This window comes from Xiphophorus maculatus, chromosome 19 (genome assembly GCF_002775205.1).
Source record: "Xiphophorus maculatus strain JP 163 A chromosome 19, X_maculatus-5.0-male, whole genome shotgun sequence".
Classification (NCBI taxonomy): domain Eukaryota; kingdom Metazoa; phylum Chordata; class Actinopteri; order Cyprinodontiformes; family Poeciliidae; genus Xiphophorus; species Xiphophorus maculatus.
The window spans coordinates 3409820-3434355 of record NC_036461.1 but is presented as its reverse complement, the minus strand read 5'-3'; the positions used below and the strand labels follow the sequence as shown (position 1 = coordinate 3434355).

Below are 24536 nucleotides of genomic sequence, written 5' to 3'. Positions count from 1 at the left end.
AGCAGAGTAATGTGGATGATAGAAACAACCGTCAGTAGCAGCTGGATGCTGCGCAGGATGTTCGGTTATGGCGACATAAAAGTTCTGCAAAGTGTAAACATTTTATGTCAACCAGCAGAACACCTGCGGAGCGCAGACCGTGAACACGTCAACAGGTGAAAACGTCAGAGGAAACGTAAACCGAGCAGACTTCCTGTGTGATGTTGCTGCCACCTGCTGGACAAACAAGGAAAGGGGTTTCTGTGTTATCTGCTATTTTACCTTACAAAACGTTTCAGACGTGCAGGAATGTTAATTTGTTTAGTTTTTATGGTTGCAATGCAGACTGATCTGATGATAAACTCATTTAACATCATCATAGCTGCAGTTAATCCGCATTATTATCCAAAATTCACTGGTTTAACGGTTTAACGTGACGTTTTGATGTGGATATGCCTCCCTCTTGTGTCCATAAAAGCTCACTGCTAAAATGTTTATGGTAATTTAAACAGATGGGGGAGAAGATTTTCTTCACACATGCAGTTCTTCATGAAAGTGGTAACATTTCTAACCTCAGGCCATTTTATAAACTAAATATTTCAATTTATTAAGACATACTAACTGACAGAGTATTGTATTGATATGTTTTTTTATTGAAATGTGTCTAATTTAATGATAATCGGTGTAAACATCATTACATTTGGGGCTTCATCTTACATTTTTTGGTGAGATTTCTAACTGAAGGTTACGTAAAGCTGCGTTTACGTTACAAATGTGCGCAAACTTTGTCTAAATTCCACTAATGTCGAAAAAACACTAAATTAGAAACGTAATTAAAGTCACACGTGAATAACTTTGTGAAAACGATGCTACTAAAAACATGCTAAGCCATTATCCTCCGACCACTTCCTGCCGTTTTCTTCTTCGTTGTTTGCGCCAGCGCCAACATCCGGTTTTTGATCACGTGACTTGAAGAACGTATAAACATATCATTTCACTACGGCTAAAAAAAATTAAAAAACACTTGATCCTAGCGCCAAAGGTTTTATTGAAAAATTATAGATTTTTTAATTGACATGTTTCCTTCAAGAACATTTATTTCTGAAATGTTAAATTGCGCAATTATATAGTTAAAAACACAGCTATTGTTATTGAAACTGAAAATCTAACCCCGGCACCCCTCAATAAAATATATCTTTATTCTACATTTAAGACAAATGTTCAGGAATGACCTAAAACATATTTTTTACACTTCAGAGACAAATAAAATAGGACAGTAGGTAGCAGATGAATTTCTTTCACTTGCTATTGTATGTTTTATTCTGTACAGAGGGACAATTTGTACAAAATAATCTAGATATATAACACTACATGAAACAAGGTAAATCATATATACAATAAATGAATCATATAGTACAGGTCACATACAAAAGGACACTTAAGTTAACAAGTTTTGGAAATTATGTGTTAAAATTAAAATACCTAGATCCTGTGGAAAGAGAACAAGCCACCAAATAATTTCTAAATCATCTTTTCTTATTATAAATGACTTGTTTTCAGCATTAAAAGAACATTTCAACATTCTGGACTGAATAAAATAAAAACCCATTTCTCCCAGCAGGCAGAAATGTATTGACCGACAGAAGAAACCAGTTTGGTGAATGGCATTCCTCCAGGGTAAAAGGTACATGTTTGACATGGTCAGTCTAAATTTACAGCTTTTTTTGCATTCAAGCAAATACAGTATTAATACAGTTCAACTAAGTCACAATGTCAGTTTTTTTATTATTATTTTTTCACATCTGGCATCTTTGAGGTCATTTTTCACACCAGTCTGTTTCAGCACTGGGCTTTTTAAATGGCCAGGGATGGAAAAAAAGACAAGAAAACAAAATAAAAAAGATGTAATCCAGCAGATGTTTTAAGTTTAAACAATGGTACTTACTGGGAAACACAAAGAGGGACTTAAATTATTTAACTTAAAAAAAATTATTGATAGTTTGACTGAAGGATAATAGATTTAAAAATAAATTACCTCTAATATTTTAATTGCATTCAAAATCGTATAAATGTAAAACAGAAGAATAATAAAGGTCCTAATCAAAGTTTTCAGATGTAACAGAAGAGATTTTTTCCTTTTACCCGTTCAACCGTGCAAATCTTTCAACGTGCGCACAGAAAAAAAAAAAAAAAAGGAAAATAACTTTTTATGGCGTTGCCATGGCAACAGCACAAACATTTTTCCATGTCATTTTCTTCCAATGCAGAAAGTACCATTGTTTTAACTCATCTGGTTTTCAAACATAGAAATAGATATTAGGAAAAAGAAAAAGGAGCGGCATATGGCACAAAAACAATTAGATGGAAACTTAAAAAAAAAAAAAAAAAATGTCCACAGGACATTTAAAAAAACGGTAATCCTCTTCTTTCCTCGTCATTTTTTTATTTGTTTTTTTCTGAGCAACGCAAGGCTGAGAACAGGCCCAAGTTTGGTTTTCAGTGTGCTGGAGAAAAGAAAATCAAAACAGTGGCAACAAACAAAAAGGCAGGCAGTAAATAAATCAAGCATAAAGAACGCAACAGTCTTGGCACCAAAACAGAAATAAACTACTATCGTGTTTTATTTCTTTAACTCGGAATAGCAGGGTTCTCTGTTCCCGCTGAACTAAAGACACAAACCTTAAACGTCTGATTGGTAGAAACCAACGTTGTGCTGTCCACAATGATTACAGTGATGAAAGAACGGGGACGAAACGGGATAAAAGACACAAAACATCATCATCATCCTCGGAGAAAAATAAAATAACCTGAGAAAGTGGAGAAACAGAGAGGCGGCTGAAGAGTTTCTGCAGGAATGAAGACAAACTGAAGGATTCTGGGTAAAAGAAACGCGTTTCGCCAGCGTTATTCTGTCCGTGGCTCTGGAGGGTCTAGAGCCCGTCGTGGGTGGTCAACATTTCCTCAGCTCTGCGGTGGGACTCCAAGGCTTTTGTGGTGTAGATATCCTGAGGCAACTCAGATTTGCGTCTCACCATGGGCCGCTCTTTTCGCTGCTCCCCCTGCAACTGAGGTTGGGGACAAAAACAGAAATTTTGTCATGCTCAGCGTGTTTTATGGAAGTCGCCAGGTAACGACGCGCCGCGTTGTTTTGTTTACATTGGGAAATTTCACGCCTGCTCACAACGCTGGAGGGCAAAAAGACGATTGTTTTACTAACCGTCTGTTAAATAAATGAGGCTGGAGATGTCGCTGATTAATTCAGCACCACAGCAAAGGGGAAAATGACGCAGAGAAACCGTTATGAAACAACTGACACCTGCTATGAAGGGAGAATCGTTGTCATAGCAACTGACAACAGCACTTTACGTTTCAGGATTCAACAAAAAATACACTCAAACATTTCCCACATAAAGAACAGAACGCTACACTTTTATGTTTTTAGGCTCAATGTTTATTTTGCAATTATTAATAAGGAATTGCTGTGTTAGCTTAGCTACCGCTGCTAGTGGCTAAGCTAACAGCGGACGTGGATTAGCTCATTTAAACACCTCCTCAGCTGATGATTTATCAGAGTTGGTGTTTAGTTCACCTTTTTTTAATAAAAATTTCAACTGAATTCCACAGCACATCTTCATGTTAAGGTTGTCATAGTCAAGCTAGCATAACTGACCTACTTCCTTCTGCCTCGCAATTTCTTTTTCTTATTTAAAACTTTTTCCTGACCTTGTCGTCTAGTTGTCTTAGTGTTGACAATTATTAGCAAAGCCCTCTGTCCCTTTTTCTTTTCTATATCTATAAGATATAGTGCGCTATGTTGATAATTTAACAGCTAAAACCAAGGCTAGTCATCATTAGCAAGAAGCTTTTTGCCTTCCAGCAGGGAGATGAGGGCGGGATCATCTGTGACTGTTGAAGAATGACTCAAAACCACATTTTTCCTCACTCTTTGTCGGCTACGCTACGCACAGACGCGTTGCCATAGCAACTAACAACAACGCCGATAATGTATCACGATTCAACACCAAAAAAAAAAAACGCAAACATTTCCCATACAAACAGATCATTCAGTCCGTTAAGTTTTATATTTTCATTTTTAATAAGTGATTAGCTAATTAGCTCCCACAAATACCAGAGGTTCACTCTTTCAGTTTTAAATTTTCCCTTTACAGTAATGTATAACGTTTTTCATTTTTATTAATTTATTTTACTTTGGGAGAACAGTTTTAGTTTTGTCTTTAAGAGTATTTACGTAAAAATTTATATTTCTGTAATAACAGCAAAATCCCAACCTACATTTATGGGAAAGCAGATATTAAACATTATTAGGCAGTTTGGTATTTTACCAACGATAAGCTAAGACTTTTTCTATAATTTAAGTCAGATACAGTCATATATTTCATATATCTCTCTTCAGCTATATTCTTTTCTTACTATTTTGGACTTTGCATTACTTAAACACTTAAGAAGATGTCTTTATTGAAGTTTAGTTGTTTCTTAGATGTGTCCCTGAATTTTTCCGTAAACGAAGAAAACTAAATAAATTTTAGTTGAATAAATTAATTAGTCTAAGAAGGATAAGTGGAGATGGAGAGAAAGTCAGGTTTACCTGAGTTGCGCCCTCCTCAACTGCCCTTTTTAACCTCTGTACATCTTCTATGAAAGGGACATCCGTTTCCATAGCAACGGGACTTATGATGTCATAGGAATCAAGATACAAACAGAACTGGATCGCAAAGAGAGGGAAGCAAGAAGAAGAAGATGGAGAAAGGAGTTTCAGTGGCATGCAAAGGAGAAGAAGAAATCAAAGCTAATCTTCAAAACTCTTCACTTCTGGGGCAAATCTTTAAAAAAAAACGTAATTATTATTAATTAATATTTAAAGTTATAAAGATTTAAAAAGTTACAGGTGTCAAACAGAATCCGCTCAAAAAGCTCTTCTTACATGTTTTCTATATATTTAAAGTTTTCCTGATGTAAATTTGTGAATATAGACTTTTGTAGATTATGTTGCTAAAATAAAGTTACAACAAACACTGACTCAACACACACAAGTATCTATTAGTCATTCATTTTAGTCACATGTGATTGTAATAACACAAAAACACTTAAAATACGTTAACTTTAGACTATTTTGTTTAAAACAACAAAAAACATGTTAAATCGGTTTGACAAATTTCCTGTTTGCTGAATTTTGGAAGGTTATTTATGAGTTTTGATGCATTTGATTGTATCTGGCTAAAAACATTTTTTGTGTGATCATGGTTTCTGTTTGAACATCATTATTTTTTTCTTTGTACAGATGGATTATTAAGCTGGATTACATGTTCATATAATTTGTTTAGGTTTTTTTCAGTTTCACGTCTGTTTTGTTGACCTCCTTCCCCCGGATTTCACAGAACTTTAATTTAAATAAAACTTTTTCATTATGAAAGTTTTTGTATGCCAACATTTTGGTAGGTGACTGGAATCAGCTGATTTTACGTTGCTTAGGTTGAGCTAAAAATAAAAAATCTGATATTTTTCAGGTCAGTGAACACACCATATCTGTATACTTTCAAAATCAGAAATGTATTAAAGATTAAAATTGAGCTGTTTTATTCAATTTTAGTACATAGTTGTAAGTTATGGGTTTATTTTCACTCTTTTGCTCACTAGCTAACATTTTAACAACAAGCTACCTGTTTAATATTTAAAGATGAAGAATAATGTGAGGACTGGTGAGAAAACACCCTGGTTTTCTAGAGAGAAACAGGTAAAATAAATGTTAAACATGGAGTTTACCTGTGGATTTGACTTGGCGAGATTCTCAATCTTGATCCATGCCTCTTCTCGTTCTTTCGACTTTGCTTTTTCTCTGTTCATCAAAACACCAAAATGTCTCAGATTTCATCGTTTTCATCAACCAACAAATTAAAAACACAAAAATCCAACAGCAGTAAAATCATCTAAATCATCCTAAAATGATGAAAATAAGGACTTACTTATTTTTCTCTGCCCTGAACTGCTGTGTGCAATCATCAAACAGTTTCTGGTTCATTTCCATGAAAAGCTTCAGAGCGTTGTAGATGAGGCCGTGGATGGTCCTGTGGGAAAAAAACAAAAAAATTATAATATTTAAAAACAAAAACATAAAGTTCTGCCACAGAGCGACAAATTTATGCAAATTATCTTTCAATTTTCTGGTCAATTAATGGATTTTGATTACTTTTAAGGTTTCTAAACACTTTAAAAAACAAAACGAACATGACGTTTGGTCTAACGTAACGGGAAAATTAAACATTTATGTAGAGAATTGTTGTGAATGACAGAAATTTATTGTTTATTATGTTTAAGTGTTGCGGCTTAAATATAAATTCAGATATATATTTTATTCATACCAGATTAAAATTTTGATTTCTTCATATTTTTTTTCTACTTTCTTTTCTAATGAAATAAATTACTAATGACAGAAAATGTTTTGAAAAAGTGGCTTTTATTTTTGTGAGTCCTGCTGTTAATAGTACCAGAAAGTATTAGCGCCCAGCTATGAGAATAATTACATTCCTGTAATTAAATAAGTTATAACATTAGCAGAAAAAAGGCAGAATTTTACCAGAAAGACATCTTAAAATTATAAGAAAAAGGTTGTTTAAATTAGAAAAAATATAATTGTTTTTTTTTTTTGTTTTTTCTATTAATGGGACTTTTTAGCCTCATGTTACTACAACCGTATTCTGAGAAAAATGAACTCTGAGGGAATAAAAAAATCTGAATAAGGAGAAAAGAAGTCAACAGGGAAAAAAGTCAAAAATTCTGAGGAAAAATGTCAAAACCTGAGATAAAAAAAGACAACCGAGAAAAAAACATCAAAACTCTCAGATTAAAGTTCTGAGGGAACAGAAATCAGACGGGACTGATTCTGTTTGCAGTACAAATTGAGCAGAAACTCCCCAAACACAACAGCAGGTGGCGACCTTGCGTAACTTACTTGTTCCAGTGAGTCTTTGAGTTTCGGTAGAGAGACGGAAACATGATGGGCAGAATCTTTGCTGCATTGTCGCTGATCAGACTCATGATGTACTCGTTGTTCCAGTAGTACAAGGCCCGCTCCGCCACCTGACGGAGGAAAACAACACATCGCTCAGTTTACACAAAATCACAGTTTGATACAAATCCTGACACAAGTCTTTACTCTTCAAGGCTAAAAACCCCAAATACAGATAGATCTCTGCAGGTTGATTTTGTTCTGATTTCATTTTTAAACTTCTGACTAGAAGCACCAAGAAGCAGCTATTAGAAAATTACAGTTGATAAGGTTTACATATGATGCTGAATCACTGCCAAAAATACATAATTTATTTTTTATGCATTTTGTATATTGTTCATTTATTGAGTTTTGTCTTTCTATGTCATGGACATCATTCTCTGCGGTGGGTATTTTGGTGGAAAGCATTTTTCAAAAGGGGCAATGGTCCCCTCTGACCCACCTTTTGGGATCGCCACTGCCTATGTCAAATGATATAGTCAAAGTCCTGACAGTCATTACTATTTTAAGACAAATTGCCATTGAAATCATGCTCAGCTGTGACATTATTAAAAATGTCTATTTTTTTTTTAAATTCGTCACTAAAATGTAGCATCTTGGAAAAATAATAAGGAGAAAAGCTTGAAAGTACAAATATTTCTTCTTCTTTATCTGTTGTCTTTCTCAACTTCTCCAGATATGGGGGGAAAAATACTTAAATCTGTTCTCATTGGTGTGGTCAGATCAGGCCAGTAAAATTTTTTAGTAAGGCACAACTTAACTTTTCTGAATTATTTATTCTGGATTTATTAATTTATTGGGCTTCACATTAATATCTTCATTGAAGGAGATCACTGTATGTCTTTCTATGACATGAACATGATTCTCTGGGATGGGCCTTGTGGTGGAAAGCATTTTCCAAGAAGGGCCATGGCCCCCTTAAGCCCCCCTTTTGGGATCACCACTGCCCATCCGTAATAATGACATAACATTAACTCAATCAGTGCAATTTATACCTCTAAACTGTTATATTTATCTAAATAAGTGGACTTCTTGTAAGTAATGTAACATTTTGAAGGTTGATTGAACCTTTTTAATTCTGTTTTTCCTTTATTTCTCTCCCGTACCTGGAAGTGTGGGCTGGATACACACTTGGCCAGCTGCCGGAAAAGTGGCTCCTGAACTTTAACGAACTCCGAGGGCTCAATGACGTCCAGGATTTCCTCCAGCTCATTGAGAAACATCACCTCCTTTGGGCTGTGAGTCTTTGGCCAGTACTTTAGCAGAGCCATTACTACCTGTGGGGATAAATGCAGGTTGGAAACCAGTTATAAAGGATAAAGTGACAAAACAAAAACTTATTTATTGAACGTACCGGCTCAGTTAATGTGCTGTCCTTTTCCAAAAACTGCACCACACAGTAGGCCAGCTGCATAAAGCCAAACATTAAGAAAAAGTTTGAATTTATTCAGAAGAAACCCCGTTAAGCAACTGTGCAGCGAGGTGAGAACATTCTGGCCTGTTCAACAACAGGTCGGGACAAGAAAAATGTAAATAATTTACATGCCACACCTAACAGCTTCTTAGAAAAACAACAAGTTGAGCTTTTATTGGTTTATTTTTTCAGTTGGAACAAACCTGTGGATGGTAGACACTGAGTGATTTGACTTTGTGCAGAGGCAATAAAACCTTCAACAGGAAAATCTTGTGCTCCTCTTTCAGTGGTAAGGCAAATCCATTGATTATGCTGAAGAAAACATAAAAAAGCCATAAAAACTTTGAACTATTTCAGTTATATGACAAAAATCCTTACAAAACATAAAACTTTAGAGGTATGTAAATCAGAGAAACATTGAAAAGTGTATTAGAAAGATAAAACCAAGCTACTTCCAAGTAGTTATTTGTATTGTTTGATGATTATGGCTTTTTTCTCCATCAAAATTTTATATAACAAAAAAATGTAAATGAGGAAAAATGTAATCAAAGATTGATAAAGTTGTGGAGAACAGTTTGTTCACAAAGAATAAATTTCCACTAAAAAAAGAATCTAGAATATTTTGGACTTGAAACTAGTAAATTCCTATTTTGGTGGTGACGCAACACTCATTCACTGAGTGCTAATAGAAAATTGAGTGGAAGGAAAAAAACATATTAAAAACTTCTTAAGGTTGTGAAGGAAACCACATTCCCAAAGAGTGCTGTATCCAAGCATTTCAATGGAAAACTGAGTGGAAGGGAAAATGTAAGAAAAGCTTGATAAAGTTGTGGAGAAAAGTTTGGTCAGAACATTTCATGTCAACATTTCAAAGAATAAATTTCCACAAAAAAAAAAAAAAAGAATCTAGAAAACCTTTGACTAGAAGCTAGATTTCTATTTTTCCTCAAATTTCTGAGATTAATCTAAAAGTTTGATTTTTTTTTCTAGTAGTGTTTTGACTTTATCCAGAAATGTCCTTGTTTTTCTTTTAAATGAAATTTCTGAGATTAATCTAAAAACTGCCATTTTTTCCCAGAATTATTAAATTTTTTAAACTCTAATTTTCCCGCTTCTCTAGAAAATTTCTGAGATTAATATCAAAATTTCTGAGTTTTTTGTGGAAATTTTCTACACCGACAGTAAAACAGGGTACAATATTTTCTACTATGAGAAGATTTTAATTTGTTTTCATTTTCCCCCTAATTAAAAATAAAAAGCCTTTATTGCATCGTTGTTGAATTGCAGTCAGAGGCTGTGAAAAAATAAGCTGGGGGCCGCAAACGGCCCACGCGCCACACTTTAGACACACCTGATCTACTCAAATTTTCTGAGAAACTGAAATCTGGGTTTTCATTAGCCATAATCATCAAAATAAACACTTGATTTGTGTAATTTCTAAGAGTTTACTTTTGGTCTGGAGTGACTGAAAGAATGTTTTACCTTCCAAGTATTTCCAGTAGTTCAGCTATACCGTTATGGTGCTCAGTTTCATAGATAAACCTGTAAAAACAAAGGCTAATGTTAGTCATGCTAACCCAAATCAATGATCTGGATGCTAGCAGTGTGTTGGAGCGAGGAGCAACAGGAAACTGACCTATAGAAAATGTTATTGATCTGTTTTCTGATGTACGCCCGCAACCCCAGAAACTTCCCATAGATCCGGTGGAGAGTGGTTTTCAGGAAGTCTCTCTCTCTGGGATCCTCACTGTCAAATAGTTCTAAGAGCTGCAGAGTCAAACAGAAAGCACATTTTTATTGGAGTTGAGTCACCGTGTCTTCTGTGTTTTATGTTGGAGAAATGTTGGGCTTTACCTGCATAACAAATTTCTGATCAATGTATTTCTTTGCTATGTTGGGCTGGAAGTCGGGAGATTCTAAAAACCTAAGAAAAAATTCATAGACGAGCTGCAAAAAAAAAAAAGAAAAAGAAAAAAGAAATGCATTTAAAAGCTGGAAAAAACAAAAGAATCTTACCAAGTAGGATCTACAGCAAACATATTAGTACACCTGAAATAAGACAAAACTAACTTTTCTATCTACACACATACTGAAAGAAACAAATATTTTTATTTGTATATAGAAACTAAACATATCTTTTTAAAATCAGCAATTTCCCAATACCTATAATTCTATCAGCAATATCCTCATGTCAGTAATTTCCCCATATATGCATATTTTTTATCTGCAATTTCTCCATATATGCATATATATACAGTATACATACAGTGAACCCTCGCTGCTTCGTGGATTTTTTTGTGCAGTTTTTTTTCCACAGTGCTCGGTGTTCTGCGTCCTGATTGGCTAAACAGTCTCCGCGCTTCTGCTCTACATACCGTAACGTGCCAATAATGTTACGGTATTTAAATATACATAATACAGCAAATTTTGGCAAATGTTTTTGCCCAGAAGAAAAAAGAGTGACAACAACTACAGATAACTATGTTCTTCTCTCGAATAAACACACCTGCACCGCAGGCTTTAGAAGAAAAAGCCACTAGAGAGCGAAGTCACAGTCAGAGGATCAGGGAAATACACGAGTCACAATTTTTCTTGTACTTCATATTGATGATTAAAATGATTATTTTACTGTAGTGATTTGTAAGTAAGTGTTATATTTGTTTAAAAAAAAAAGCTTGGTCCTGATAACAGGTTTTTGTTCTTTGGTTTCAATGTAGAATATTTAATTATGCTGTATAATAATTGTAAAAACTAAAGGTAACTACTTCACGGATTTCGCCTATTACAGGTTCTTTTCGGAACGCAACCCCCACGAAAAACGAGGGTTCACTGTACATATACAGTACAGACCGAAAGTTTGGACACACCTTCTAATTCAATGGGTTTTCTTTATTTTATGACTATTTATAAGGCAATAAATCCCACTTATTAACCTGACAGGGCAGGTTGACCTATGAAGTGAAAACCATTTCAGGTGACGACCTCTTGAAGCTCATCAAGAAAATGCAGAGTGTGTGCAAAGCAGTAATCACAGCAAAAGGTTGCTACTTTGAAGAAACTAGAATATAAGGGGTATTTTCAGTTGTTTTACACTTTTTTTTAGTGCATATTTCCACATGTTATTCATAGTTTTGATGCCTTCAGTGTGAATCTACAATGTCAATAGTCATGAAAATAAAGGAAACTCATTGAATTAAAAAGTGTGTCCAAACTTTTGGTCTGTACTGTATATATATTTTTAATTAGTCTTGTCTTGCTTGACTGATTATTTCACTTATAACTTTTCCATCAACATTAGGGATTTCAACTACGCAGTTAAAAAAAGCTCCTATATGTTGCTGAAAGGTTTCTTGTAAGTTTGTTTCTGTCTTAATTCAAGTGAACTGAGATATTTGCACTAGAAAGTAGCCCAAAAGCACTTGGTAAGATTTTGTGTTTTTGCAGTGAACAAGCATAAATTTGCATGACAAACCACAGATTGCAGAACATTCAGGTTAAAACTAGTTAAATTCAATCTGGACCTGCAGGTGGGGCCACGCCGCTTCCAGCGTCGGCTCGTCCTCCTCGGGATCAAACTCCGCTCCCGTTGGGTTGGACGACGGAGGCAACGTTCTGAACATATTCACAGCAAACTGAAAGAAGCAGCAGCAAAACAGGAAGTATGCTCCCATCAGACGTTTTCATTATTTACCTGCAGTTGTTTATTCTGAGAAAACAGAAAGACCTGATTTTTCACCCTCCCTCTCTTTATTTTTCTATTCTTTTTTAAGGTTAAGCTTAACCCTGTTCCTACAACCACCCTGGAAGGTTTTGCCCCTCCATAATTTAACAGTCTTGTGTTTCTGGTCTTTGTCCGTGTCAACTGACTCCCCTGTGAGCCGCCGCACAGATCACAGGACAACGCAGATGGCCTACTAAAACACTACGAGCCTTGTTAGAGAAGATAAGCTACAAAGGTAGGCTGGAGTGCGCCCAGTGCACCCAGTACACCCTGTGACGGAAACTCTGGATGCTAAAATCATGACCAGAATGGCTCAGTTGGACGGAAAAAACAAATTAAACTGAGAAAAGTTTGGATGAGTTGGTAAAATCCTAGGGAAAACTAAAGGAAAAACTGAATTAAGTGTTTCAGATTCAAATCATTTTTATGTTAGACCAAAAAAACCAAAGTACAGTGGATTGCAACCCGTCCAAGAATTTGCTAACAAAGTCTTACCAAGTAATTTTGATTTATCTTCGAGTGCAAATACTTTACTACACTTATAGTAAAACAAAAACTAACTAAAAAGAAACTTCTCAGCAAGTTACAGGAGCTGTTTTAAGTGAATAACTTCTTAATATTGATGAACAAGTACTTGTTCCATCGGCAGATTATTTCATTTATCACAGGGGGAAAAATGTTTTATTTTAAGTGAAATAAGCTGCCAATGGGACTAGCATGTTTCTTCAAATTTAAGGAATTGTTGACTTCAAACAAGCTCCAATATCTTGCCAAAAATGAGTACAAATAAAATAAGGTAAAACTAAGATCTGACTTGAAATGAGACCAAAATTACTTGGTAAGAGTTTCTGTTTTTGCACCGCTGTGGAATTTAACTCAGCATAACACACAGAAAATCTATCCACACATTTTTTTGTAGTGCATATCCAAGGCTACGTTCACACAGCAGGCGAATGCGAACCAACTGCACATTTTTCATCACAGTCTGAACGGCCAAATTCCAACCTTTTCACCCAAAAAATGATCAGATCTGTGCTCATTTATTATTTTTTATTTTGGATATTTAAATATATTCCAGTTCCAGTGTGGAGTGTTTGATACTAAATTAAAGTTTATTGGTCTTTGACTGGTCTGCCATTGTGAATATTGTCACCTTGCTAAAATAATGGCCCAAGTCGTCTTATTTTTTACAAAAACATCAATAACATATATCACCATCTTCAGCTCTGAATAAAACATAAACTAAAATATCACAGGCCTGTCGATGTTGACAGTCAACTTAACCAGGTGGCAAAGTTTTTATTTGCATGAAAATTAAGTAACTGCGACTAGAATGGTTGCCTTATGTTAAACGTGAAAGTATAAGTTGCCATAATTAATAAAGTAAGCTTTAGAAAGTAAAGCTTTCCATCGTGCAAAAACTTCAACAAATCTACAAAAGTTGCGTAACTGAAATGGGTTGGATTCTTTTTTTCTGCCGTTTCTCCCTGAACAGTCGGCGGCCTACTGACCATGTGCACCACCTCCGGGTAGATGGGCTCCGTGATGACGTTCCTGTTGTGGGTGATGTACTCGACCATCTCGCTCAGGGCCGCCCGCTTCACCTCCTTCCATTTCAGGTCACTCAGGGGGTCAGAGAGGAAGTCGAAGAGGACGCAGCACTGCCGCAGCTTCTGGATGAACAGCTTCTCCTGTTCTGCTGGAGCCACATCTGCAGGAAAACAGGAAGAGGAAAATCAGTCAGGAAGAAAAATAGAAAATAAAGAGGGAAAAACCCTCAGCAGCAGAGAAATACGACGCAGTTATAACAAGATTGTTTCTTGTTATAACCTGAGCTAGCAGCAGCATGTAGGTATTAAATAGTAGGAGTCCGAGGACTGAACCGTGTGGTACTCCACATGTGATTCCTGCCTGTTCTGATGAGAAATTAAATGACATTTACAAGTAAATATTTTTAGAAATCAACGATTGATTAATCAGATTTTAAAAATGGGCACATTCTGCAGATTTTTCCATTCAACATCTTGTATTAGAAATACTTTAAATTAGTGCTGCACTGATTTCCTTAATTTTGAGAGATCGGTGATCAGCCGATTTTTACATGTGAAGCCAATTTTATCCACAAATGTTATCAACCTCAGCAAACGTCTAAAAATCAACCACTGTGCTTTTCTTTTCTCCCGTAAGAGAGGTTTGCCTGACAAACCGGCCGACCAGGTCATGTCAGCACATTTGCAGTTAACGATAGTCACCCCATTGTTGCCAATTCAGCAACTTTCTTGATATATTGAGCAACATTTCAGACAAAAAAAATGGTATCAGCCAAAATCGGAATTGGTAAGTTAGTCTTTTTAAAAGATCGGTCATCGGCGATCGGCCAGAAAACTGCAATCGGTGCACCCCTACTTTAAATGATGCGAACAAACAATGAAATCTTTTTTAAATAAGAAAAAACAAACACTTTACTGCCTAAAATGTAATAATATAGCATTCTTTATTGGATTTAACCAGGTGAAGCTAAAACTTTGCCACTTGAGGGGCTTGGGATAAGATACATTTACAGACATATTTAAGTATCTTAAATGCAAAATACATTTATATTTTGTTCAGGTTGGCTTAATTACTGTTTTGAATTAAGTTTTTTCCAGTAAATGGCTATTTTTAATGTATATACTCCAGTTAATGATTAATCGATTACTGAAATAGTTGATGCTTATTTCAACAAGAGATTAATCATGATTAATTGTTTCAGCCCTACTTCTGTTCTTTCGGTAAGATTCAAACCAATTAAGTGAAAGTATGAGTTACCCTGAAAGAAAAACAACGTGACAATAAAATGTTGAAGACTTAAACAACAATTAGCAGCATAACAAGAGAGCAGACAGCCAGAGAAAGAGAAATGGTGGGTTTTCTTTCTAGGACTCTGATCTGACCGTCTTTATTTCGTGGGCCTCTGAACCCAACAGCAGGAGGAAACATCTAAATTTCTATCTGGCTGCTCGTGTGATGCAGTAATAACAACATTACGCCGTTATTATCCAGCAATGTGACAACTTGTGAAGTTCCTCTTCACTCCATCTCTCATAACAGGTTATGTTTCATAGGTTTCTGTCAGCTGAAACAGACTGAATAAAACCAAACACTCAATGAATCTGAAAAGTTCATTTATCTAAGTGCAACATGAGCATCTGTGTGGACAAAAAGGCCTTGTTGATATCAGATTAGAGGAGAGTGGACAGTCTGTTTTCAGATAACAGAAGAGCAACAACAGTGGCTCGAATATTAATTTGTTACAACCAAAGTATGCAGAATTCTCTTCCTGAAAACAAAAACAAGTGGAACCCCGACACAAATGGACAACATCAACATCTAAGAGCAAGGAACCATGCGGCTAAAAATTCACATCCTGATTCAACGTTCAAATATGATCAAAATTCAGCTAGATTCTCATCTCCCTTCACTGCTCCATCTGGGATTTCTCTCATTGAGCTCAATTTCTCTGGTAGAATTTAAACCGGGGAAATCAGCAAACAGAAAGAGAAGTCGTGAACGTTGACTTTAATTTTCTAAGCCGTTTTTAGAATTGTATTCTGCCTGTAGTTTTAGCAATGGCAACAAATAAAGTGAACAACGTTCATTACATTTTCTGAACAAAATCATTTATAGACAGATTTAGCTGTTTCAGGGCATCTCGTCTCTAAATCCAAATAACCTGCTGCTGGCCACGCCCCCAACTCAATGTTTACACTCACCCTTTGAAAATGGCTGCTAACAGATACGCAATTACACAACCATGCATCTTTGAAAAGCAGAAGTGGCGCCTCCTGCACAAACAAAAAGAATGCAGCAAGTGGCTTCTGGATGATAAGTCAACAGCAAAACACCTGTCTTTTCCAGCAGCCGTTGTACCAAACATGTCCAGACTTTTGCATCCAATCAACTGCAGATAACAAAAATATTGCATTAATATGCAGAGTAAAAATCCAATAATTGTGTTTTTTTAGAGCTCTGCAACAGAGAGGGCTGCTACATCTGGCAATGGCTGAAAAGAAATAACAGGCAGCTGAACACATTCACTCCTTGTTATGTGAATGCACATGTAAAGTCATAGCCTCTACAGAAAGGAATGAAGAAAAACGCACACAGACTTGGTGTAGAGCATTCCTACAACCTGGCAGGTTCTAGGTAAGCAGAGACATGAGGGGGATTTGGCTCAGACACTAACACACACTTCTGCAGCGTCAGTCTAAGGTCAGCCAATTTATCCCGATGACAGCGCGAGAAGGCCACAGCTTTAGAGCCGCCATGTGTGTAAAAAGGTCCAACATCTGTCATATTTATCTTTATTAGCTGCGTTTCCATCACAAATACGCACAAAACTTTGTCAATATTCAGCTAATGTCAGAAAATTGACCTTAATAATTATTTTAGCAGAAAAAAAAAAAATTGAGGGGCATTTTCTTCCACTGTAGCAGAATACATTTAACCATACTACATGTGCTTTAATTTTAAAATTTTTTAAAACATGACCTTTATTAATTTAAATAAAATCCCAGTTATGCATTTAGTGGTCACACAGTGGTTCTAAATCTACGTAGGCTTAGAGCAAAGAACATTTTTACTGCACTATTAGATAAGATAAAGATAAAAGATAAGATAAAAATAAATCTTTATTGTCATTGTCACAAGAACAACAAAATTTAAAAAGTGCCATCAGTCAGTGCATATGCTTAAAAACAAAAAATAACTGTCTCACAATTCACACACAATGTAAGAATTAACAAATAACTGGTAAAAAAAAACACACACACAAAAACAACTAATAAATATTTAAATAAGCAGATATTTATGATAAACGGAGGAGAACATCCCAAATTTCAGGGAGGGGAAAGTTGTAACCTCAGGTATAAAATTATATGTGTTATTGGTGCTAACACAATTTAACTAAAAAAACTAAACAACTGAGAAAGACATTTGATACGACTCGATGAGTAGGCCTGTCGCAGTACTCAAAAAATCTAATTATCGCATAATAAATTAAAACAAGTAATAATTACCATGATTTGCATGATTTTATGTTGTTTTTTTTCTCTTTCTACCAAAAACTGGATGATAATCGTCTTCAGGCTGGTTCTTTGCTCCTGTAGGAGATTTTTTTTCCCCAGAAACTTCATAATTCCTTTTATTTGTCATTTTGTTTATTTACTTTAGACATTTAAAATTCCAGTGTTAAATGTTTATTAGTTTCAAAATGTATTGAATTTTGATATAGGCCATTATCATTACATTACTTGAAAATGGTCTCAAAAACAATAATATTATTGTTTATTGCAATAACTTCTGGGACAATTTCTCACCCAGGAACATTTGTTATAAAACCATCAGTGAAAAGCAGCCAATAAACGTTTTCTACAGTGGATTCTTCCGATGTTTATGTAACAAGATTTTATTTTAACAATATTATAGATGTGGAGTTTCTCAATATTCGTTTATTCTTTTAATTATTTTTTGTTTAATTATTAAGAAGTTGTTTCTGCAGACATTTATTTATTGGTGCATTAAATTCTGTTACGCTGCTCTTGGCAGTTGGTGGTTGCCATAGCAGTTGGTGGTCACCATAGCAACCAGTAACAGACAGCTCCACCCCCTTTTTTCTGTTGCCAGTCTGTCACTGCCGTATGTATTAGTATTCTAATTAAACATTTATTTTAGACTATTTTAATTATATACAGTATTTCATGAGTAATTTTGCTATCTTTTGTCTAAGTTTGTAACTTATACAAAAGTTAAAAGCTTCCATAAGTTCTTAACTTATACAAGTTTTCAACTTATAAGTGTTAATGTTGAAAAATTAAACACAGCTAAATTCACAACTGCTAACTGCTCATTGGGAGTTTTTGCTCTGTAGTTTGTTTAGGGTTATTTATTTTATTTACTGTACAGGAGCAGAAGCTGTTGGACTGGTGTTAACCACCAATTTGATTTCCTCTTTTGCTAGAAATAAATTCAGTGAACTTTCTGGACCCGAGACGAACAAAGGAGGATTACAGTTACATCAGCTAAAAAGCTTTCAGTTCGGGGTCAGACATGGGACGTCCCGTAATGCACAGGGACATACGGACGGACGGGAACGTGGCGTAACGCTTCGCTCCTCTGGCGCTGTCAGGACTTAAGTTGCCTCTGTTACATAAGCCTGTCTCCTTGCATTATAAACTTTCTGTACGCTCTGAAAATACCCACCGGCTTGTTGTGCAACAGATAAAGAGCCAGTGTTCTGATCCCAAAATTGATGTTTGCCACAATGTGACTTCTATTAACGTAATTCATGCGAGCCTCAGGTGGGAAACAGTCATGCAGAGGCTCTTTGTGTCTGCGCTCACACACCAGGCAGGACAGAGGGAGATTTATGTGAATCGTTTCTGTTCAAAACAGAAAGATAATGAATAAGTGGACTCACACTGGGACCCGTCTGTGGTTCCGTCCACAGAGCTGTGACTGCTTTTTACACAGAACCATTTGTGATCAATGCCAACATTGACAAACTACTATTTATAGCCACATAGAGAAACTTGTCACAGATTTTAAAGCCTGTGTGACCAATTTGGCTGCATGCTCAACTTAAAAAAAAAACATACACTAAAGTTCAAATTATTCTGAATTTGCAAGTAAACTTTTTAAAATTATGTACAATTCGACAATTCATGAAACAACTACATTAGGGATGCACCGATTGTCTTGATTGATTTCGATTTTGGCCAACACCAATATTTTGGGGGGCTGAAACGTTGCTAATTATCGTCGGATTATTTGTTTTAAACACACCGGATCCGTGCGCAACTCGACTGCAGAAAGAGCCGGCCTGGTTCACTGGTTACCATGGTTACCCTTCATTTATCCTGCCGTTTTAGCATTAGCTAGCATGTTGTCAGTGTACGACAACTGTTTATCACAGTGTGATAAAATAAGTTGTTCTACCAAATCGACTTTAGGGAATTAAATGCTTCTTAATGACCTGGAAGCACTGGATGCAGACGAGTTGATAAATGACGAGAAAAGACGTTTCAAATGGAAATTAATTACTGCCAATATTAAAGCAATGTGTTCACGGTAAGATCGCCAGCTCTCAATGAAATATTTTGAGTCCCTCCAAATGAAACAAACATAAATAGTGAGCAATTAAGGAACTGGAATACAGGGTTTTCCTAGTATGTAAGTTTTTATCTAAAAAACAAAAAAGGAAGTCATATTTGTCCTGCAAAAGATGAATAAAATGCAATAATTTCTTCCTAGTTTGGTCACAATTAGAGGGAAAACACAGATGTAGCTGCATCCATCAAGGCAGGCGATAAAGTAAATTGGCTGGCCAATAAATTGGTGCACACCGAAACTAATTTACTCTGGACTCCGTTGTCAGGACGGACTTAAAATGTTCACAATATATAAATAAGTATCAACAAGAGCTGAAAGGTCACTCAGTGAGGAACAGCTGGGCAAGTCACAATAAGCAATTGATCAATTAATCAAATGATAAATTAAAACAAATTCAGTTTCCATTTTGCATGATTTATTTTTCCCTTTCTACCAAAACTGAATAACAAAGTCTTCAGTTTGTTGCTTTGGTCTCAAATAGCTCTTTATTTCAAAGACCATTTTGTGTAGAGAAACTTCATAATTCATTTTATTTCATGTTTTTTTTTTTTTTTTTTTTTTTTTTGATATTTAAAATGTCTTCCAGTTCCAGTGTTAAATATTAATTTAAATTTGTTATTGTTTATCGCAACAACTTCTGGAACAATTTATCATCTGTAAAAAATGCACGAAAACTTACAAAATATACATTTTTTTCATTCCAAACACAATTTTTTCTTATTTTCTTGAAATAAGAAAAACTAGCGAGCAAAAATGTAATACGCTAAATAAGACCAAAAACAGTGAAGAACTGAAAAACATTTGACTTGCAGTTTTCTCCAATTCTGATTGTTCTCTACTAGTAACATGAATTTTTGCTAAATTCTTAGAAAACGTACAAACTCCTTTGAATCAGAGCAGAAAACTTTAATATTTGCTGCAGCTTTTAATAAAAGCATCGCACCAATTTCTCTGGTCACTGATAAGCGACTGAAACATCAAATAAAAAATTTTATTTGATACTTTGATTTCCTATAACCCATTTGGGACTGTTGTGTATAAATGAGCATTTGGCACAAATATCCAGCGTAGGTTATTGGATCTGAAGGCATTAAATAAAAACATTTTGACTGCTTTCAGCCAATTTCAAACAATTAAACAGTTACTTAAGGGAATATTCCAGGGAAAGAACTAAAATGGATTTAATAAACTCTTTGTTGAGAAGAAACATGTTATAATTCAGGTTACATATTGATCCGTTTGTAACGCGACTCTATAAGGGCAGGGTGGCACCAATCTGATTTTTCCTGATCAATACTGATTTTCTGTTTTTCTCTGACATCTGACCTTCAGACAGAGTCAGGTTTTCCTCTGATAAAAACAAACTATAAAACAAAAGAGAAATAAATGTTCTGCAGTTAGGCCCGTCACCATAAATTCTGCTGGGCGATAAATTGTCCCAGAAATTATTGCAATAATCTATAATGTTGTTTTGAGACCATTTTTGACTGATATGGCATAATAATGCAAGAACATTCACAGGTAAATAAACTAACTAACTACAGCTGATCGATTGCCTCTTATTTAAGATCAATTGGTCAAATTAAAAATATTTAAAAGAAAAATTATAATTGTATCAAAACAAAGAACTCTGACCATTTTCTTCTGTAAACACATCAATCAACAATATTTATTTTGATGCTGATAAAATAAAACAACAGAATTTTGTTGCTAACTTCCAGTAAAAAACCTGCACAGCAAAGCGGCCTGGACCTACATGGCTATAAACACGAACAAACGACGGAAAAGTTCTGAAACATCCCATCCTTTGGCATCTTTCAAAGCATTTATTTTGTGTGAATCACAATCAGTAGTGATATCCACAGTGGTCCGCTGCATCGTCACCGGGTGTGCCACCGCCTCCGCCAGACAAGCCACAAGTTTTGCTTTCAGTTTAATTCATCCTAAATCACAAGGCGACTGAATAATCCGGATTTTATCCCACTAGATTATGAAATATTATTGGGTCTTTGTTGCGATATTTGAGCCACAATTGCACCAATTCACCACAGAATGTGTATAGGCGAGTTTAAGACTTTTGAAGACCTTTTTAATGCCACTTTGAATTAAATTTAAGGCCAAAACCTTATAAATAAAGGGTTTGTTGGAGGATCCTGCTGTACAACACTGCATTTGGTTCTCGACAGCCTCAACCCCCATCCTGTCGAGCTTAAAAGTGTTTTTTTTTGTTTGTTTTGTTCTTTTTGCAGAGAATGCACCTAGCTTTGCATGGGTTAGCATAGCAACATAAGTTAGCTGGTTAAATCTAGTTTTTTGGCTAGCTGGCTAAATTTTATCTTGCCATGACAAAATTTAGTACCTGTGGTAACCCTGTTTAGGGCCAACTTACATTTTCCTAATGAATTTAAGACATTTTAAGGCCTTCATTTTAGATACATGAACGTAAAACATTAACCATGCACAGACACCCTGCACCATCATACACAATGTAACTAAGGTTGTTGCAATAAGCAATAAATCAATTAAAAATCATCGTTTCTGTCCAGTGTTTTTGTCTCAACTAGCCTTTTTTGAAAGCAAGTTTTGTCTACAGACTTCATAATTCATTTATTTGTTGTTTCTGTTTCTTTATTTTGTATATATAAAATGTCTTCCAGTTCCAGTGTTAAATATTCAGCAGAATTTAAAGTTTATTGTGTTTTTAGAATGTGTTCCTGCATTATTATGCCATCATTAATTGAAAATGATCTCAAAACAATATTACCGTTTATCGCAATAACTTCTGAGATAATTTATCATTCAGCAAAATTTGTTATTGTGACAGGCCTGGGTGTAACATGACCTTTTGCAGTAATAGGGAATCAAATTATGTGTTTTAGAGAGTCAAACATGTTGTAAGGTGGTAAACAATTATGTTTTGTTTTTGTGTGACATTGAAATAAAAGCCAAATATGGAATAGCGTGACTGGAGTACAAAAGAAAAGAGAGTTAGCAAGTGAAACCAAAATTGGTATCCAGAATTGTACAGGGAAAAAACCTGATCGGTGCATCTTCAGTCAAAATAGTCTGACTTGAATCCACACACATTACCACTAAAATAAAAGTTTTTGGACAAAACATTTGATGGAACTGGAAGCCACAGTAACAGAATGACGCAGGGAGAGTCCGATTGTTCCCAAACAGAGTCATCATTCAAGGCAGTCGCCTCTATGGTTCAATGGACTGAAATCAATAATTGCCTACGGATTCATCCAACACTGGGCTGCACTCAAGTACAGTGGTAACAAACCGGCCCTTTCAGATGAGACTGAGCACACATTTCATTTAAAAAGCAGAGTCAGCCTGTATCCTGTTGGACAACACTCAAAACAGAGGCAGGCTAAATATGTTCTGAAATCTCTTTAGTGCTCAGAAAAGCGGCTGCCCTCAGCCTGTACACTATGACCAATTTGTGCCCAGATTAACTGGAGTGTGACATGAATGCCGAGGCTGCAGAAAAGAGGCTAATTTTATTACCTCCCCTCCTCTTATTCAACAAATAGCTGCACAAAAACAAAAAACAAACTCATAACAACAATAGAAAAATAAATAAACATTAAAAAAAACTGAGAACAGACCCTTCCCTTGGCTATGACATCACTTCCTTTGACATCACTCGCTCGGCGGGGGGATGGGCAGAGAGCAGCTAGCTAGTAAAGCTGATTTTTTAAAAAAAATTTTATCTCTTCCAGCTTTACATAAATGCCTAAACAAACCATTCCTCTGTTTCATTCAGACACAACGGAGCTTATATCCAAAAGCAAACGAACGTTGATCCCGTCCGAAGCGGCTGAAACGCTGAATAAACCGAGCGGTTTCCAGTGGAGCAGCAGCACAGCGACACTCAGCTCCCCAATTCCCCGGGACAATACAGGAAGAATCGCTTACATACCTCTGAAGTGCATAAGAGCCACCGGCTGGAAAGGCCCGTTGGAGTTGGGTGCATCCACAACCATCCTGTCTCCAGATTTATTGCATGTCAACATCTAAAGCCCAACCAGGAAGGCGATCCACTCAGGGCGAGAGGCCAGCCTCCATTTTAGCACAAAAGCAGATCAGAAAATGAAGCGCTGCTGCTGCTGGAGGGAACTGGCTTGTTGGCGACGTCAGCAGCGGAGCCGCGAGCTGATTGGTTGGACTCATACCGCTCTGGAGCAATAGGAAAGCAGACTGCTGTGGGTGAGGGATTGTGATTGGATGAGAGAATAGACAGGAGGCGGAGTTACGGCGCTTCCATCTTTTTCTTTTTGCTCCAGTTTCTTCTTTCCAATCAGTCCGCTTTACAAGGAAGGTTCTGCCACAGATCTTAGATCAGATTGGCTTAAATCGTTTCCACAGTATTAGCTGGGGTTTCAACATAATCTGATTTAGGAAAAGCAGCTGGATAGAGGAGTGCTTAGAGAGGCTGGGAAGTCTTTTATTCTCATCTTTTTCTAGTAATTTTTTATGAAAAGGAGGTCAAAATGAGGGTCAGAGTGGGAATTTAAATAATTGATTCAATGATTAACAGATTAAACCATAAGAAAAGAAGACTGCTGAGGTAACTATAGGAATTTATAAAGACAGTTTTGACATGAATGTCATTTGTGGCAATGAATTTTGATATGAAATTCATAAATACAAGTTCAAATATGTTACAATACCAAATGTTGTACCAATAATCATTGCGATAAACAATATTATTGATTTAAGACCATTTTCAAGCAATATATTGATTGTAGTTTGCCCTCTCAAACACCAGCAAACTTTAATTTTGTAAAGAACCCTTAACACTGGAATTATATATTTTAAGTACTCAACATAAAACACACCAACCAAATAAAATGGCGACCGCAAAAGTTGGGATAAAACACCAGAGTGAGTTGGTTGTTCGACAATAACTGAATACATTTTTGATATCATCTGCTGAGTATTTATCACCAAATTGAAGAAAACATAATCCCATATTTGAATCCTGCACCTAAAATTAACCAAAGTATGAAAAAACTAAAATTACTGCTATTACCAATAAGAACTAAACAATATTTAACTAATAACAACTAATACAACCCAGCAAACACTCTAAAAACTACCGGTAACTGAATTTGACGAACAAAAAAATCACAACAAAATAAAACGAAACTATAATGAAAAACCCCAAACTGTTATAAACCTAATAAGAACCAACTTCAAGACGATGTCAGCAAATGTATGTAAGCTTTTGAACTTGA

The 24536-nt window shown here is 35.7% G+C and overlaps 1 protein-coding gene across 4 annotated transcripts in view; it reads right to left on the bottom strand.

The window, feature by feature from the left end:
* Window positions 1-1267: 1267 nt before the first annotated feature.
* Window positions 1268-24536, bottom strand: part of ppp2r5c (protein phosphatase 2 regulatory subunit B'gamma) — a 34992-nt gene continuing 11723 nt past the window's right edge. The window contains exons 1-14 of one of the 4 annotated variants that reach the window (XM_005801273.2): window positions 23219-23464; window positions 13650-13849; window positions 11939-12049; window positions 10272-10364; window positions 10054-10184; window positions 9900-9959; window positions 8621-8729; window positions 8358-8411; window positions 8110-8280; window positions 6947-7074; window positions 5961-6062; window positions 5761-5833; window positions 4586-4702; window positions 1268-3044 (exon numbers count right to left, since the gene is read on the bottom strand). In XM_005801273.2, the coding sequence (XP_005801330.1) occupies window positions 2910-3044; window positions 4586-4702; window positions 5761-5833; window positions 5961-6062; window positions 6947-7074; window positions 8110-8280; window positions 8358-8411; window positions 8621-8729; window positions 9900-9959; window positions 10054-10184; window positions 10272-10364; window positions 11939-12049; window positions 13650-13849; window positions 23219-23312 (1578 nt within the window). In that variant the 5' untranslated portion in view covers window positions 23313-23464 and the 3' untranslated portion in view covers window positions 1268-2909. Of the gene's footprint in view, window positions 3045-4585; window positions 4703-5760; window positions 5834-5960; window positions 6063-6946; window positions 7075-8109; window positions 8281-8357; window positions 8412-8620; window positions 8730-9899; window positions 9960-10053; window positions 10185-10271; window positions 10365-11938; window positions 12050-13649; window positions 13850-23218; window positions 23465-24536 lie in introns of those variants that run through there. The other 3 variants (XM_023352807.1, XM_005801274.2, XM_023352808.1) reach the window with 3 other exon arrangements.